The following is an 18,952-nucleotide window of genomic DNA, read 5'->3' as shown; positions in this document are numbered from 1 at the left end:
GGAGGTAGAGGAGGACATTTGTGCTCAGGAATTATTGAGTGAAATGGGTGGTTTTTCCACCCAGCGGACAGGAGTGGAGGAGCAGGAGCATCTGGTAGAGGAGGAGGAGGAGGAGACAGAGGACCCAGACGCACCGTGGCAGTATGCTGTGGAGATGGAGGCAGGGAGTCCCTCGCATTCCTTGGCACAAATGGCCCATAGCATGCTCGGTTGCTTGCGTAGCGACAGCCGAATAATAACCATCAGACAGAGGGATGACTTTTGGCTGTCCACCTTGTTGGACCCTCGCTACCGTTCCAAAATGGTGGCCTTTTTCACACCTGCTGAGAGGGAGGCCAAAATAACGTACTATAAAAACCACCTATGTAGTCAGTTGGTCTCTGCCTTTCTGCGCCAACGTCCATCCTCAGACACTGTGGGCCCTGTGCGCTCGTGTTCCGCTGCCATGGCAGCAGGGGAGGGGTGGGGTGGTAGGAGCAGTGGCAGCTCCACCAGCAGCGGCTGCCTCAGTCTGCAGTCGATGATGAGTAGCTTTCTTCACCAGCGCAGTGAGGAAACTACTAACCAGCCGCAGCAGCAGCAGCAGCATCAGGTGGACCTGGAGCAGGACCTCAAACAACAGGCTTGGGCCTACTTGGACAGCACCCTGCCAACCGAGGTAGACAATCCCCTTGACTACTGGGCAACGAAACTTGACCTTTGGCCCCAACTAGCTGAATTTGCCCTTGAAAGGCTGTCATGCCCGGCCAGTAGCGTGGCATCGGAGCGCGTGTTTAGTGCGGCAGGAGGTATTGTAACTCCGCGGAGGACACGACTGTCCACCCAAAGTGTGGAGAGACTCACGTTTGTGAAAATGAATCAGGCGTGGATTAGTCTGGATTTCAAACCACCAGTTCCTGACACAACTGACTAAATCCGCCATGAATCATGCCTCAAACATGTGCCACTTTCAGGTCTCCTCACACACTGCTGGTGTGTTCCATTTTTTGTCATAGGGTGCTGGCAGATTACGGGCCTCCCATAGCTGCTGCCAGGCCCCTAATCTGCCATAGGCCCCTATATACCGCCTCCTCATGCTGCTGCCAAGTCCAGAGTCTCTCATGGGTCCCTGTACGGCCTCCCATTGCTGCTGTCTCCATCGCCACACTCTGCCATGTGCCACTTTCAGGTCTCCTCACACACTGCTGGTGTGTTCAATATTTTGACATAGGGTGCTGGCAGATTACGGGCCTCCCATAGCTGCTGCCAGGCCCCTAATCTGCCATGGGCCCCTATATACTGCCTCCTCATGCTGCTGCTAGGTCCAGAGTCTCTCATGGGTCCCTGTACGGCCTCCCATTGCTGCTGTCTCCATCGCCACACTCTGCCATGTGCCACTTTCAGGTCTCCTCACACACTGCTGGTGTGTTCAATTTTTTGACATAGGGTGCTGGCAGATTACGGGCCTCCCATAGCTGCTGCCAGGCCCCTAATCTGCCATGGGCCCCTATACCGCCTCCTCATGCTGCTGCCAGGTCCACAGTCTCTCATGCCATGTGCCACTTTCAGGTCTCCTCACACTGCTGGTGTGTTGAATTTTTTTACATAGGGTGCTGGCAGATTACGGGCCTCCTATAGGTGCTGCCAGGCCCCTAATCTGCCATAGGCCCCTATATACCGCCTCCTCATGCTGCTGCCAGGTCCAGAGTCTCTCATGGGTCCCTGTACGGCCTCCCATTGCTGCTGTCTCCATCGCCACACTCTGCCATGTGCCACTTTCAGGTCTCCTCACACACTGCTGGTGTGTTCAATTTTTTGACATAGGGTGCTGGCAGATTACGGGCCTCCTATAGCTGCTGCCAGGCCCCTAATCTGCCATAGGCCCCTATATACCGCCTCCTCATGCTGCTGCCAGGTCCAGAGTCTCTCATGGGTCCCTGTACGGCCTCCCATTGCTGCTGTCTCCATCGCCACACTCTGCCATGTGCCACTTTCAGGTCTCCTCACACACTGCTGGTGTGTTCAATTTTTTGACATAGGGTGCTGGCAGATTACGGGCCTCCCATAGCTGCTGCCAGGCCCCTAATCTGCCATAGGCCCCTATATACCGCCTCCTCATGCTGCTGCCAGGTCCAGAGTCTCTCATGGGTCCCTGTACGGCCTCCCATTGCTGCTGTCTCCATCGCCACACTCTGCCATGTGCCACTTTCAGGTCTCCTCACACACTGCTGGTGTGTTCAATTTTTTGACATAGGGTGCTGGCAGATTACGGGCCTCCCATAGCTGCTGCCAGGCCCCTAATCTGCCATGGGCCCCTATACCGCCTCCTCATGCTGCTGCCAGGTCCAGAGTCTCTCATGGGTCCCTGTACGGCCTCCCATTGCTGCTGTCTCCATCGCCACACTCTGCCATGTGCCACTTTCAGGTCTCCTCACACACTGCTGGTGTGTTCCATTTTTTGTCATAGGGTGCTGGCAGATTACAGGCCTCCCATTGCTGCTGCCAGGCCTGTAATCTGCCATGGGCCCCGGTACCGCCTGGTCACGCTGCTGCTGGGTCCACAGTGTGACATGGGTCCCTGTACCGCCTCCCATTGCTCCCACTCTGCCATGTGCCACTTTCAGGTCTCCTCACACTCCTGCTGGTTTCCATTTTGTCATAGGTTGCTGGCAGATTACAGGCCTCCTATAGGTGCTGCCAGGCCCCAAATCTGCCATGGGCCCCCGTACCACCTCGTCACGCTGCTGCTGGGTCCACAGTGTGACATGGGTCCCTGTACCGCCTCCCATTGCTCCCACTCTGGCATGTGCCACTTTCAGGTCTCCTCACACTCCTGCTGGTTTCCATTTTGCCATAGGTTGCTGTATGGCCTCCCATTGCTGCTGCCTCCACCGCCACACTGTGGCTCCAAACACTGGTTTTGGCCCCGTGACTGCCCAAATGAGTGAAGTGTGCGGTGATTCTAAGATCGACGGCACTCATCTGCATGTCATACTGACTGTCAGTATTATTTCTCTTCCCCAGCAGACTCCAAGGGCATTTAAATTAAAGGTACAGTGTTCAGCACTGATATTAAGTCTCTCTGAAGCCTAGAAACACCCTTTTTTAAGTTAAATTCACAGCGAATATATTCGACTCGAATCGAATATTTTCCATGAATTCGCCGAATCAGTCAAATCGAATTTTTGAATACTTCGCTCATCTCTAGTCAGGACAGTACAGATATCCCCCAAATGTCAGAACAGTACAGATATCCACCAAATGTCAGGACAGTACAGATATCCCACAAATGACCCCTTTTTGCAAAGTAGACAGTCTGATGTATTTCATAAGAGGCATGGCGTCTTTTTTTAAGTTGTCATTTTTTTGTCATTTTTCAGAAAATGAAGAAATTAAAAAATAGATTTTTCACTATTTGTTTTTAACATACTGTCACCAGTGCAGTACAGCATCATCATATAACTGGCACGGTGGTGATCAGGGACAAAATTATAATTTTGTTTTCAATTTTTTTTTTTTTATTATTTTTTGTTTTTTATTAAATTTTTTTCTCTTTTTTTAAGATTTTTTTTCATATTTCACTATGACCAAAGTAGTATATTGTTACCATAGTAACATTGTACTACTTTGGGGAAGTGATCAGTGTTTTTTTTTTAAACAATTTGCTTATAGCAAACAATTACTTTGCTATAAGCAAGCATTTACTTGAATGAAATTGATTCATTCAGGTTTTTTTTGTGATTAGCTTAGATTTGGCCACGGCTAATCACATGACACAGCTGGGCTGTGATTGGCCCAGCTTGTGCATGTGATCGCTGTGACCATTCACAGCTAGACACACTTGTGTACAATGGATGGCATGAAAGGAAGCCATCCATTGTATACAACTCTCATGTGACCTGCTGTGATTGGTCACAGCAGGTCACATGGTACTGGCAATGGGGCCCGTACACAGATCTGTCATCGGCCGTGTCCGAGGTACACATCCGGTGCCAGATCTTGCAACAGCACGGCTCTGCGGGCATACACAATGTACGTTCCGGAAAGGACGCCATATGGCATCCACCCAGATGGACGAGCTGTTCGCCCGGCCGCCATCTAGCTATAGGATGGGCGGCAACTGGTTAAATTCCATAAAGGGGGTGCCAAGACCAGGGGCGGACTGACCATTTGAAAACTAGGGCACTGCCCGAGGGCCTGGGGTCAGTAGGGGGCCCCATGAGATGCCCCTGGTACCTTTTTCATAGGCTTTTTTGAGTTTGGGCAAGGACACAGGGGCCCAATGATCCCCTATTGCCCTGGGGCCCCATGAGTTGTCAGTCCGCCCCTGGCCAAGACTTACCTTAAAAGGGGTTGGTGTATGCTAAATTCAGGGGATTTGAAGTTAGCCAGTTATGAAAGGGAATAGATTTGCCAACCAATCAGAGCTACTCCATGAAAACTAATGGAGGAGAGGCCTATAACAATACACACTAGTTGGAGAGAGAGGCTGTCTTTGACACATCAGTTAAGAGAATGGAACCCGTATATACAGTTCCATGGTAATTATGAAATATATTCCTTGCACTTGTATCTAAATGTTTGTCTTACGTCTTTCCTGTCTCACTGTTTGTATTTTGTAATAAGTTAGAGCTTTCTTAATAATGTTTCTTTTATGTAACTAGATAGATTGTTTGTGTTCGTTTAGACCTCCATACTATTCACCAGTAAATGTTGGTTGTTGTGTTAAACCTTTCACTTCCGGGTAAGAACTCTTCATTTACCAAATCTTATCAGATAATATTATACTTCATAATCTATAGATTTGGTCAACAAAACCAGAAATTAATCATCTGGAAAACTATCATACATGTCTGTGCAAGCTCTAGAGCAATTTCTGCTAGTGCATCAGAGGTTTAGTTTGGGGTAGCACAGTGGCTTAATGGTTAGCACTTCCACCTGGCAGTACAAGGGTTGTTGGTTTGAATCCCAGCCACAGCACCACCAGCCTGGAGTTTGCATGTTCTCCCTATGCTTGTATAGGTTTCCTCTGGGTACTCTGGTTTCCTCCCACACTCCAAAGACATGCTGGTAGGTGAATTGGCTCCTGTCTAGATTGGTCCTAGTATGTGTATGTATGAATGTGAGTTAGGGACTTAAGATTGTATGTCCCTTGAGGGTTAGGGACTGATGTGAATGTACAATATATATGTAAAGTGCTGCATAAATTGATGGCACTATATAAGTACCTGAAATAAATAAATGTGTGTGTGCTTTGCTTGTGATAGGTGCTGTACTGAATTCAAATAGTTCTGATATTATAGTGAGTCTGTTAAATAAAGTGAAAGAGCTCTGACAGCAATCAGCAAAGCTAGGTGAGTCTAGCTGTAGCCCTTTTTCATGGATGGGTTCAGTTGGGAGTTAGTTGAGTCAACAGTTCTTTTTTCAAAACCAATTGTTTCTATTCTTGTGACATATTATATATTATAATGTAAAGTGCTATCCAGGGGTGTATTTACCACAAGGCAAACAAGGCATTTGTCTAGGGCAGCATCTTTCGGGGGGGGGGGGGCAGCACTGCCCCTCGGAAGAAGGGACAAAGAAGAGACACACAAGGCATGGGGACCTGGTGGGTTCCGAGAGAGGCTGTGGGTTTCATGACGGTGTACGCACAGCCTGACTCTCGTTCCTGGGGATGTCCGGAGCTGTGAAGGTGAGTGTCTTTCTCTCTCTCGCCATGGGGGATGGTGGCTGGTGTATGGGGGGTAGTGGTAGTGGAAGACTCTCTCTGGTGGGGGGCAGGGGTGTTCTTGGTCAATGTCAGGTTCTCTCTGCAGGGGAGGGGGGTGCCGATTTTTGTGTTGCCTAGGGCAGCACAAAACCTAAATACACCACTGGTGCTATCAGGACAAGTATTTTTTATAATGAACACATACACCCCCAAAATCTTCAGAAAATTGTATTATAACAATCCTATTCTGGGAGATATTAAGCTGGGTTTTTCTTGTCACAAAGTCATAATATTTCAAAACTAAACAAGTGATTAGCAGACATCCACCAATAACATGTGTGTTTGTGGTCACAAAGATGTCAGCCAGGTGAGACATTCACAGGTTTACTATATCCTCAGATCCTTAGATATTTCTCTGATATGATTTGGTAAATGAAGAGTTCTTACCCGGAAGTGAAAGGTTTAACACAACAACCAACATTTATTGGTGAATAGGATGGAGGTCTAAACTAACACAAACAATATATATATGTGTGTGTGTTACGTGCTGCATAAATTGACAGCGCAATATAAGCGCCTGAAATAAATAATAAATACATTTAATTTATCCCTGGACCTATTAGGTAGAATACATCATGTGACCCCCCCCCACCCTGTTACGCTAAAATAATATGCTGTATTCTAACCACAAAAAAGGTGTCTCTTTCTCTTCTAAAACTCATTTGGTAGAAAAAAAAAGTATTCTCTTCAGGAAGAGTCAAATTCTGCTTTACCTGCACTACTGGAACAACTTATCCCAACGTGCTGGTTCCAGTTGCATTTACAGGTAACCATTTTGTAGCCTTGTAACTGCAGGTTAAAAAAACAAATCTTGGAGCTGGATACTTATATGACAAGCCTCACTGTGTTACGTGCCATTACATGGGGGGGAGTGTCATCATCCCAAATGACTATGGAGAAATTAGGGGGAACCCCCCAAAAGATATATGGACTATCTTGGCACCCAAAAAAAAATACAAATTTAATAACAATATGTTTTATTAATATGCTGGATAAGTTCCTGATTAGTGTGATGAGGCAAAAATATTTTAAAAGCTACACTTGAAAACAAATGAATCCTGTAATTTCTTTTTTTAGTCTCTCCCTTTTTTTTCACATAATGTTTATTAGGTTCAAAGAGACAGAACAACTCAAAAATACAACATAGAGGAAATAACAAAAGAATCGCAATGATCAAGTCAGGCAGAAAAACATAGTGTTTTAGATGATACATTTTGTCCGAAATACACAATCAGTCTATAGCAAAATGGGAGAAAGGGGAATGCAAGGAATTACCTCCTGAATAAAATAGAGGAAAGGCTATTCCAAATAGCGATTTTGGGTATAGGGCTCTCGTGAGGGCATGGGTCTCTAACTGATTGAGGAGCAGTATACTCTGAATTCATTGGAAGGTCAGTGAAAGATGAAGCGTGGTACCAAACAAGGTGAATCTACGTGGAAGGGGATTGCAGATCGGGGTCTATAGTAGCCTTATATTAAGTCAAGAAGTATACATCTTGTTTACCAAAATGAGATGTGAGCCTATCAAGATCATCCAAAAAAGAGAGGAAAATTTTTTTTTTAAGAGAGTGTAAATGGGAGAGTGAATGATAAAATGATAGCATAAATATGAAGAGAAGGAAGAAAAATAGGAAGTTAACAGAAAGCGGGAGAGGGGGTAGTCTCTCCCTTAGCAAAATCTAAAAATGATCCCTCATTAGGGCCACTAACAAAATGAAAAATGCATTTGTAGTGCATTAATTCATATAGATGCAACCCACCAACAAGAACATTGCCTAAATTGCAATACACACGAGGGCAAATGCCCAGTGTATTACCACCATTATTATTTATTGAATCCAAAAGACAATTGCATACTCACTAACAATATAAGAAATAGATGGATCAAGGTTGACGCATTTTTGGGGGACATGTCCCCTTCTTTAGAGCATCTTTTAGCTCTAAAAAAAGGGGCATTTTCCCCGAAATGTGTCGGCCTGCCAACTGTGGTATACATGGTTAGATGCCTGGTCCAGGTCCAGCCTTACAGCTGGAGTTTTTACTTGATATGCCTATTGATTGTGAGTATGCAATTGTCGCTTGGATCCAATAAATATTAATGGTGGTAATGCACTGGGCATTCTCTTGCACCCTCCTGTGTGCTTTCACAGATTCCCTGATCTGAGGAGAGTTGCATCAGGCAAAGCATTACAGGCTATGCCACCATTGGATGTACAACTGTGCCTGAGCACTGGAGTGTTTTTATGTGGACATTGCCTAAATTAAGACGCTCATTTATGTATTTTACAACCTTTAGTATGGCATAAAATGCTTGAGCATAATTCAAAGGCAAAATCAGCAAGAGATAATAGGCCCGTCGGCTTCCTTTGTTTCTCCAAGTAACATTTCAAACATAACTTTTACATTCACACTTTTTTTTTACAATATTACAAATGAATACATCAAATTATCCAAAGAAGAGCAGTATCACAAATATATATTTATTTATTTCAGGTACTTATATAGTGCCGTCAATTTACTAATTTATTCAGCGCTTTACATATCTATTGTACATTCAAATCAGTCCCTAACCCTCAAGGGGTGTACAATCTAAGGTCCCTAACCCTCAAGGGGTGTACAGTCTAAGGTCCCTAACTCACATTCATACATACACATACTAGGGACAATTTAGACAGGATCCAAAGAATATAAAGATTATTCCACACACATTTGCCCCCATATACTAACCCCCCCCCACACACACACACACACACACAAACAAAGTCCATATAAATCAAGAAATTGATTTTTATTGACATAAAAACCCATATCCATCACCAGTGGTGTATTTAGGTTTTGTGCTGCCCTAGGCGACACAAAAATTGGCACAGGAAGAGCCTGACATGGACCAAGAGCACCCCTGCCTTCCACTCATGCCTTCCACTACCACTGCCCGCCATACACCAGCCACCATCCCCCATGGCGAGAGAGAGGAAGACACCCACCTTCACAGCTCTGGACATCCCCAGGAACAAGAGTCGGGCTGTACATGCACCATCATGAAACCCACAGCATCTCTTGGAACCCACCAGGTCTCCATGCCACGTGTGCCCCTTCTTCCATCCCTTCTTCCAAGAGGCAGGGCTGCCCCCTCTGAAAAATGCCACCCTAGGCAAGTGCCTTGTTTGCCTTGTAGTAATTACGCCGCTGCCCATATGGAAGCTATGAATAGTTTGATGGTGCAAAACACTCAATGGTTTAAATACTGTATATTTCAATCTAACTAAAATATACTTCTGATTATAATATTATTAACATCTGTTAATGGAGATTTCACATAAACTCATTATCATCAACAAGAACATTAAGATCTGTTAATGGATACAGGTGAGGTTAAGTACAAATTACAGGATCATCACAAACTTGGAATGCAATTATTTCTTCAAATTTTTGAGAAGGTGCCAACAATTCTGTCCAGTCCATTTTTGGAGTTTTGCGGGGAATATGTCAGATTTGGCTTTTTGTTTCTCCACTTTTTTGAGTCATACCAATACAAACAAAAGAAATAAAAATGAGAATGCCGAAACATTAGTAACTGCAACAATTTTCTAGGCCAAGTGGTGCATTGTATGACTGAAATGCATGGGGTGCCACTATTTTTGTCCATGACGATACGTTATGGGTGGACAGATAATAAATTACTTGTTTAGTTTCAAAATAACATGATTATACAACAAGGAATACCCAGCTGATTCTGAACATCTCCCTAATTGGGCCTCCGAAGATTTTATGGTAATAAAGCATCAGTAGATTCCAGGAGGATGTCTTTGTTCATTATATATACCGGCCGTCCTAGCAATACATGGCATTATAATAATAAACAAAATACATTGTGGAAACGTTGCTTCATGAAGCAGTCTCAGCCATGGATCATAAAGTTGTGCTAGACAAGAAGCTAAAAAAAATGAGGTTTACTTTTTGTTTTTTTTAAAAAAACATGGCATATAAAAATAAAAGGTATGTGTTATTTTATTCATTTGTTTGCTTTATTTTCCTGTTATTTTTCAGGCACGGGGGCTGCTACATTGTTAATCAATGTTCTGCTGAGCTATGGATTCTAGGAAGATCATATTTGATGATTGTATTTTGGCTTCTATATAATTTTGTGAAAGCTACTTTCAATAATTCTAAACACAAAACCAAAAAAGCAATATATTGCAGCTCACCAAACTTTATATGTGGTTACTACATTTCTTTTTTCAGGCTTTTTTTTTTTGGTAATCCTGTGAAATCCTGTCCCTGGGTGGCTATGCCTCATGTACAGTATCAGTAGAGTGTTCCATGGTTGGCATTACCTATGTTTATGTCCATGGCATGAGGTATAAGGAGATTAGCAACTTTCAGAAGAAAAATTTATTTTTAGGCATTTAGTGACAAGGATATTTCTGGCAAGATCAAGAGGCATGTTCAGTGCAGTTACTGTATTGCTGCAGGTGTGTCTGTCCTTGTCTGCTTTTGAATTAAATGTTCTTAGCCTTGAGGAAGTAATGCAGCCAACACGTATAATAACAGTTAAAGGATAAGTTCACCTTTTAACAAAAAATAATAAATGCACTTTTTTTTGCAGTAAAAAAATGTGCATTTACTGTTTTTTGTTTTGGGAGGCTCTAAAGAAGTGATCTCCAAACTGCGGCCCTGGGGCAAGATATAGCCCTTTGCTTGCTTTTATCCGGCCCTTGGGGCATTATTACCCTCCCCCACTGACAGCAACAGTGGGGCATAGTTCGTGCCACTAACACCAACAATGGGGAACTATTCTTCCTACTGGCACCAATGAGGGGACACTATTCCTCCTACTGGCACCAATGATGGGGAACTATTCCTCCCACTGACACCAATGACGGGACACTATTCCTCCTACTGGCACCAATGATGGGGAACTATTCCTCCCACTGACACCAATGACGGGACACTATTCCTCCTACTGGCACCAATGATGGGGAACTATTCCTCCCACTGACACCAATGACGGGACACTATTCCTCCTACTGACACCAATGATGGGGCACTATTCCTCCCACTGATACCAATGATGGGGCACTATTCCTCCCACTGACACCAATGATGGGGCACTATTCCTCCCACTGATACCAATGATGGGGCACTATTCCTCCCACTAATACCAATGATGGGGCACTATTCCTCCCACTGATACCAATGATGGGGCACTATTCCTCCCACTGATACCAATGATGGGACACTATTCCTCCCACTGACACCAATGATGGGGCACTATTCCTCCCACTGATACCAATGATGGGGCACTATTCCTCCCACTGACAACAATGATGGGGCACTATTCCTCCCACTGACACCAATGATGGGGCACTATTCCTCCCACTGATACCAATGATGGGGCACTATTCCTCCCACTGACAACAATGATGGGGCACTATTCCTCCCACTGATACCAATGATGGGGAACTATTCCTCCCACTGGCACCAATGATGTTGAACTATTCCTCCCACTGACACCAATGACGGGGCACTATTCCTCCCACTGACACCAATGATGGGGCACTATTCCTCCCACTGACACTAATGATAAGGGCAACATTCCTCCCATTGACACTAATGATGGGGCACTATTCCTCCCACTGATACCAATGATGGGACACTATTCCTCCTACTGGCACCAATGATAGGGAACTATTCCTCCCACTGACACCAGTGACGGGACACTATTCCTCCCACTGATACCAATGATGGGGCACTATTCCTTCTACTGGCACCAATGATGGAGAACTATTCCTCCCACTGACATCAATGATGGGGCACTATTCCTCCCACTGACAACAATGATGGGGCACTATTCCTCCCACTGATACCAATGATGGGGAACTATTCCTCCCACTGGCACCAATGATGGAGAACTATTCCTCCCACTGACATCAATGATGGGACACTATTCTTCCAACTGACACCAATGATGGGGCACTATTCCTCCCACTGACATCAATGATGGGGCACTATTCTTCCAACTGACACCAATGATGGGGCACTATTCCTCCCACTGATACCAATGATGGGGCACTATTCCTCCCACTGACACCAATGATGGGGCACTATTCCTCCCACTGATACCAATGATGGGGCACTATTCCTCCCACTGACACCAATGATGGGGCACTATTCCTCCCACTGACACCAATGATGGGGCACTATTCCTCCCACTGATACCAATGATGGGGCACTATTCCTCCCACTGACACTAACGATGGGGCAGTATTCCTCCCACTAACACCAATAATGGGGCACTATTCCTCCCACTGACACCAATGATGGGGCACTATTCCTCCCACTGATACCAATGATGGGGCACTATTCCTCCCACTGATACCAATGATGGGACACTATTCCTCCCACTGACACCAATGAAGGGGCACTATTCCTCCCACTGATACCAATGATGGGGCAGTATTCCTCCCACTGACAACAATGATGGGGCACTATTCCTCCAACTGATACCAATGATGGGGAACTATTCCTCCTACTGGCACCAATGACGTTGAACTATTCCTCCCACTGACACCAATGATGGGGCACTATTCCTCCCACTGACACCAATGACGGGACACTATTCCTCCTACTGACACCAATGATGGGGCACTATTCCTCCCACTGATACCAATGATGGGGCACTATTCCTCCCACTGACACCAATGATGGGGCACTATTCCTCCCACTGATACCAATGATGGGGCACTATTCCTCCCACTAATACCAATGATGGGGCACTATTCCTCCCACTGATACCAATGATGGGGCACTATTCCTCCCACTGATACCAATGATGGGACACTATTCCTCCCACTGACACCAATGATGGGGCACTATTCCTCCCACTGATACCAATGATGGGGCACTATTCCTCCCACTGACAACAACGATGGGGCACTATTCCTCCCACTGACACCAATGATGGGGCACTATTCCTCCCACTGATACCAATGATGGGGCACTATTCCTCCCACTGACAACAATGATGGGGCACTATTCCTCCCACTGATACCAATGATGGGGAACTATTCCTCCCACTGGCACCAATGATGTTGAACTATTCCTCCCACTGACACCAATGACGGGGCACTATTCCTCCCACTGACACCAATGATGGGGCACTATTCCTCCCACTGACACTAATGATAAGGGCAACATTCCTCCCATTGACACTAATGATGGGGCACTATTCCTCCCACTGATACCAATGATGGGACACTATTCCTCCTACTGGCACCAATGATGGGGAACTATTCCTCCCACTGACACCAATGACGGGACACTATTCCTCCTACTGGCACCAATGATGGGGAACTATTCCTCCCACTGACACCAATGACGGGACACTATTCCTCCTACTGGCACCAATGATGGGGAACTATTCCTCCCACTGACACCAATGACGGGACACTATTCCTCCTACTGACACCAATGATGGGGCACTATTCCTCCCACTGATACCAATGATGGGGCACTATTCCTCCCACTGACACCAATGATGGGGCACTATTCCTCCCACTGATACCAATGATGGGGCACTATTCCTCCCACTAATACCAATGATGGGGCACTATTCCTCCCACTGATACCAATGATGGGGCACTATTCCTCCCACTGATACCAATGATGGGACACTATTCCTCCCACTGACACCAATGATGGGGCACTATTCCTCCCACTGATACCAATGATGGGGCACTATTCCTCCCACTGACAACAATGATGGGGCACTATTCCTCCCACTGACACCAATGATGGGGCACTATTCCTCCCACTGATACCAATGATGGGGCACTATTCCTCCCACTGACAACAATGATGGGGCACTATTCCTCCCACTGATACCAATGATGGGGAACTATTCCTCCCACTGGCACCAATGATGTTGAACTATTCCTCCCACTGACACCAATGACGGGGCACTATTCCTCCCACTGACACCAATGATGGGGCACTATTCCTCCTACTGGCACCAATGATAGGGAACTATTCCTCCCACTGACACCAGTGACGGGACACTATTCCTCCCACTGATACCAATGATGGGGCACTATTCCTTCTACTGGCACCAATGATGGAGAACTATTCCTCCCACTGACATCAATGATGGGGCACTATTCCTCCCACTGACACCAATGATGGGGCACTATTCCTCCCACTGACATCAATGATGGGGCACTATTCTTCCAACTGACACCAATGATGGGGCACTATTCCTCCCACTGATACCAATGATGGGGCACTATTCCTCCCACTGACACCAATGATGGGGCACTATTCCTCCCACTGACACCAATGATGGGGCACTATTCCTCCCACTGATACCAATGATGGGGCACTATTCCTCCCACTGACACTAACGATGGGGCAGTATTCCTCCCACTAACACCAATAATGGGGCACTATTCCTCCCACTGACACCAATGATGGGGCACTATTCCTCCCACTGATACCAATGATGGGGCACTATTCCTCCCACTGATACCAATGATGGGACACTATTCCTCCCACTGACACCAATGAAGGGGCACTATTCCTCCCACTGATACCAATGATGGGGCAGTATTCCTCCCACTGACAACAATGATGGGGCACTATTCCTCCAACTGATACCAATGATGGGGAACTATTCCTCCTACTGGCACCAATGATGTTGAACTATTCCTCCCACTGACACCAATGATGGGGCACTATTCCTCCCACTGACACCAATGATGGGGCACTATTCCTCCCACTGACACTAATGATAAGGGCAACATTCCTCCCATTGACACTAATGATGGGGCACTATTCCTCCCACTGATACCAATGATGGGACACTATTCCTCCTACTGGCACCAATGATAGGGAACTATTCCTCCCACTGACACCAGTGACGGGACACTATTCCTCCCACTGATACCAATGATGGGGCACTATTCCTTCTACTGGCACCAATGATGGAGAACTATTCCTCCCACTGACATCAATGATGGGGCACTATTCTTCCAACTGACACCAATGATGGGGCACCATTCCTCCCACTGATACCAATGATGGGGCACTATTCCTCCCACTGACACCAATGATGGGGCACTATTCCTCCCACTGATACCAATGATGGGGCACTATTCCTCCCATTGACACCAATGATGGGGCACTATTCCTCCCACTGACACCAATGATGGGGCACTATTCCTCCCACTGATACCAATGATGGGGCACTATTCCTCCCACTGACACTAACGATGGGGCAGTATTCCTCCCACTAACACCAATGATGGGGCACTATTCCTCCCACTGACACCAATGATGGGGCACTATTCCTCCCACTGATACCAATGATGGGGCACTATTCCTCCCACTGATACCAATGATGGGACACTATTCCTCCCACTGACACCAATGATGGGGCATTATTCCTCCCACTGATACCAATGATGGGGCACTATTCCTCCCACTGACACCAATGATGGGGAACTATTCCTCCTACTGGCACCAATGATGTTGAACTATTCCTCCCACTGACACCAATGACGGGGCACTATTCCTCCCACTGACACCAATGATGGGGCACTATTCCTCCCACTGACACTAATGATGGGGCACTATTCCTCCCACTGATACCAATGATGGGACACTATTCCTCCTACTGGCACCAATGATAGGGAACTATTCCTCCCACTGACACCAGTGACGGGACACTATTCCTCCCACTGATACCAATGATGGGGCACTATTCCTTCTACTGGCACCAATGTTGGAGAACTATTCCTCCCACTGACATCAATGATGGGGCACTATTCTTCCAACTGACACCAATGATGGGGCACTATTCCTCCCACTGATACCAATGATGGGGCACTATTCCTCCCACTGACACCAATGATGGGGCACTGTTCCTCCCACTGATACCAATGATGGGGCACTATTCCTCCCACTGACACCAATGATGGGGCACTATTCCTCCCACTGACACCAATGATGGGGCACTATTCCTCCCACTGATACCAATGATGGGGCACTATTCCTCCCACTGATACCAATGATGGAGCACTATTCCTCCCACTGATACCAATGATGGAGCACTATTCCTCCCACTGACACCAATGATGGGGCACTATTCCTCCCACTGACACTAACGATGGGGCAGTATTCCTCCCACTAACACCAATGATGGGGCACTATTCCTCCCACTGACACCAATGATGGGGCACTATTCCTCCCACTAATATTAATCATGGGCCATTGTTTACTCCCAAGCCAGGATATTTTCTACTCCCACTAACCACAGTCTGCCCCCCCCTAAAGTTTGAAGGACAGTAAACTGGCCTTTCTTTAGAAAGTTTGGACTCTCCTGCTCTAAAGCATTGCACAGATTTCAGGTGGGGATGTTAAAATCTCTGAGAATGATAGCGGGTATTTCAGAGGAGAAAAACTAGGGTAGCCAAGTCATCAAGAAAGCAGGAGACCAGTCCAGGAGGTTGGTAGATCACTGCAATCCTCAGAGAAATGGGAAAAAACAGCCAGATGCAGTGAGTCTTGAAAGAAGAGAAGGATAGAGAGGGAGGGTTAGGGAGGGCTTGAAAGGTGCTCAGTGGGGATAAAAGCAAACCAATTCCACCTCCTTTCTGACCACTGTGTCTGGGTGAGTGGGTCCAGAGGAGGCCTCCATAGGAAAGTACTGCGGGAGAAGCAGAATCTGTTGCTTGAAGCCCGGTTTCTGTAATTGCTAGTAGGGTAAGGGAGCAGGAGACAAAAAGGTCATGAACAGAGGTGAGCTTATTACAGACAGAGCGGGCATTCCAGAGCACACATGAAAAAGGGAGGGTGGTTTTTAGGAGCACGGGGATTGATGTTAAATTGAGTGGATTGTGGCTATTCCCGGAGGAAGGAGGGTGCCTGTTGCGGGGGTGAGATAGTGGAGGACCAGGGATTGGGGATATACCCCCAGAGGTTAGGAGAAGAAGGAGGGTGAGGAAAGTAAGATGGGAGTGGGATGAATATGAGTGCACATGCCTTCCAGTCCTGGTGTTTGGTACAGCAGGTGAGCAAGGCATCAGCAGGAGGAGAAGAGAGCAGTAGTAGGGAGATGGTAGAGTATATGGTGATATGTACAGTATAAGCTTTGGGTGGAGCAGAGGGATAAAGAAATGTGATATTGAGAACAGAGGATAGTAATATGAAAAGGGGGCATATTAAAGGTAGATGGAATGGGAATCAGACTTGTAGGAGACGTTTCCCAGGGTGTTTGCTTGCAGTCCTTCCAGCGTGCAGTAGAGTTCTTTGTTGTATTTTCTTGCTGCTTTAGTTATCTTGCTTTAGTTAAACTGCTGTGTTCAACTGTTGTTTTGCACTCCAGCGGAAAATGCACTCACACAGAACAATGACCCCTGTCTGCAACTGTACCCCCAACACCCCCCCCCCATCTGTGACCTCCCCCATAAGCTGGTCTAAATTTATAGGGAGATGGTCAACTGAGCAAGTCTTCTCCACCCTGATTAGGAACTGATAAGGAACACATGAACTTGGGGGGAGATTGGTCAAAGCCAGATCAGTCACAGACAGAGGCCAGAGTCATAAAAGATGATTGATTCTCTCATCACAGAAAGGCAAAACGGAGGTGAGAATCAATCACCACAAACAGAAAAAAAGATATAGACTACTTATCCTGAGCTTTGCAGAAAGTCAGTGCGTAGCAGTGAGACAGACAGCAGCATTTACCTGTGAAAAAGCAGAGAGGACACGATCAGGAGATGTGTTCAGCTGTTTTGCACACCAGTAGAAAATGCCCTCACACAGAACAATGCCCCCTGTCTGCGACTGTACCCCCGACTTTATTTATTTCAACATTTTCTTGTTTTTAAGGCAATGTATAAAAACAACCAGACCACCATTACTGAAGTCATCCTCTTGGGATTCCAAAGCTCCAAAGAAATCAGCATTGTTCTTTTCATTCTTCTCTTCATGGTTTATGTTTTGACACTTTTTGGAAACCTCTTGATCATCACACTGGTCTACTACAATAAAACCCTCCACACTCCAATGTACTTCTTCCTCATCCAGCTCTCGCTATCTGATATTCTGCTAACCACAGATATTGCCCCATACTTGCTGTATACGTTACTTCATGAGGGTGGAACAATGTCTTTTACAGGCTGCATTTTCCAACAATATATTTTTGATGTGATAGAATCTACTGAGTGTCTTCTTCTGACAGTGATGTCTTATGACCGGTACTTGGCCATCTGTAAGCCTTTGCATTACACTTCTATAATGAATGGGTTGCTTTGCGTAATTTTGACCATCATTTCCTGGTTGTTTTGCATTTTTTCCACATCGATTGCTGCAATGACTATAGCTTGGCTTGATTTTTGTGGACCAAATATAATTGACCATTTCTTCTGCGACGTGTCACCAGTGTTAAAGCTTTCCTGTTCAGATACATTCTGGGTTCAGTTGGACATGATATTGAATAGTGTACCTCTTCTCTTCTTCCCATTCCTAATTATCATCATATCATACACTTATATTATTTTTACCATCTTGAAAATTCCATCCAAGACTGGAAAACAGAAGGCGTTCTCCACCTGCAGCTCTCACTTGACGGTGGTTTGTATATTTTATCTAACACTAATTGTTATTTATGACCTTCCAACAAGTGGACAGTCATTGACTATAAGCAAAGCAGTATCACTGATCTATACAGTGGGGACACCACTGATGAATCCAGTCATATACAGCTTGAGGAACAGAGACATAAAGATGGCTTTTGCCAAGTTAAGAAAGAGCTTTGGAAATTTTTAGCGGAAGTTTGAATATAAGGTAATATCATTTATTTGGTAACTATATATCATGGTGCAAGCTTTTAAAGTATGGTGGCCTCTTCTTCAGGCAATGACTGATGGCTAACACGCTGAAGACTTAATTTACAGAAGAGATGACCAAGGATTCATACTTTATATTTTGATTATTTATATTGATCCTGATTGCCAATCTTCAAAAAAAGCTGAAAGAATTTGGCCTTGGTAACATGCTTCTTCCCACCTGTGACGTCACATCCGCCCGGCTAGTGAATTCCATGCTGGTTCTAGTAACTTCCAGTTTTGGCTGCAGTTCCCTGAAGCTATTCTTCCACCTACAGTGATGATTCTCATAGACTGGTGGACCCTGCAGGCTGTGGAT

General features: G+C 45.8%; 1 protein-coding gene across 1 annotated transcript; it reads left to right on the top strand.

Moving 5' to 3' along the window:
* The first annotated feature begins 17,638 nt into the window (after positions 1 to 17,638).
* Positions 17,639 to 18,574, top strand: LOC149452641 (olfactory receptor 10A7-like). The gene has a single exon (XM_089689312.1). It carries the CDS (start codon positions 17,639 to 17,641, stop codon positions 18,572 to 18,574), a length of 936 nt encoding a protein of 311 aa, XP_089545438.1.
* Positions 18,575 to 18,952: the final 378 nt, after the last annotated feature.

Source organism: Staurois parvus, unplaced genomic scaffold (assembly GCF_062004578.1).
Source record: "Staurois parvus isolate SC_StPar_1 unplaced genomic scaffold, SC_StPar_1.0 ptg000470l, whole genome shotgun sequence".
Classification (NCBI taxonomy): domain Eukaryota; kingdom Metazoa; phylum Chordata; class Amphibia; order Anura; family Ranidae; genus Staurois; species Staurois parvus.
This window is presented reverse-complemented; position numbering and strand designations above follow the sequence as displayed.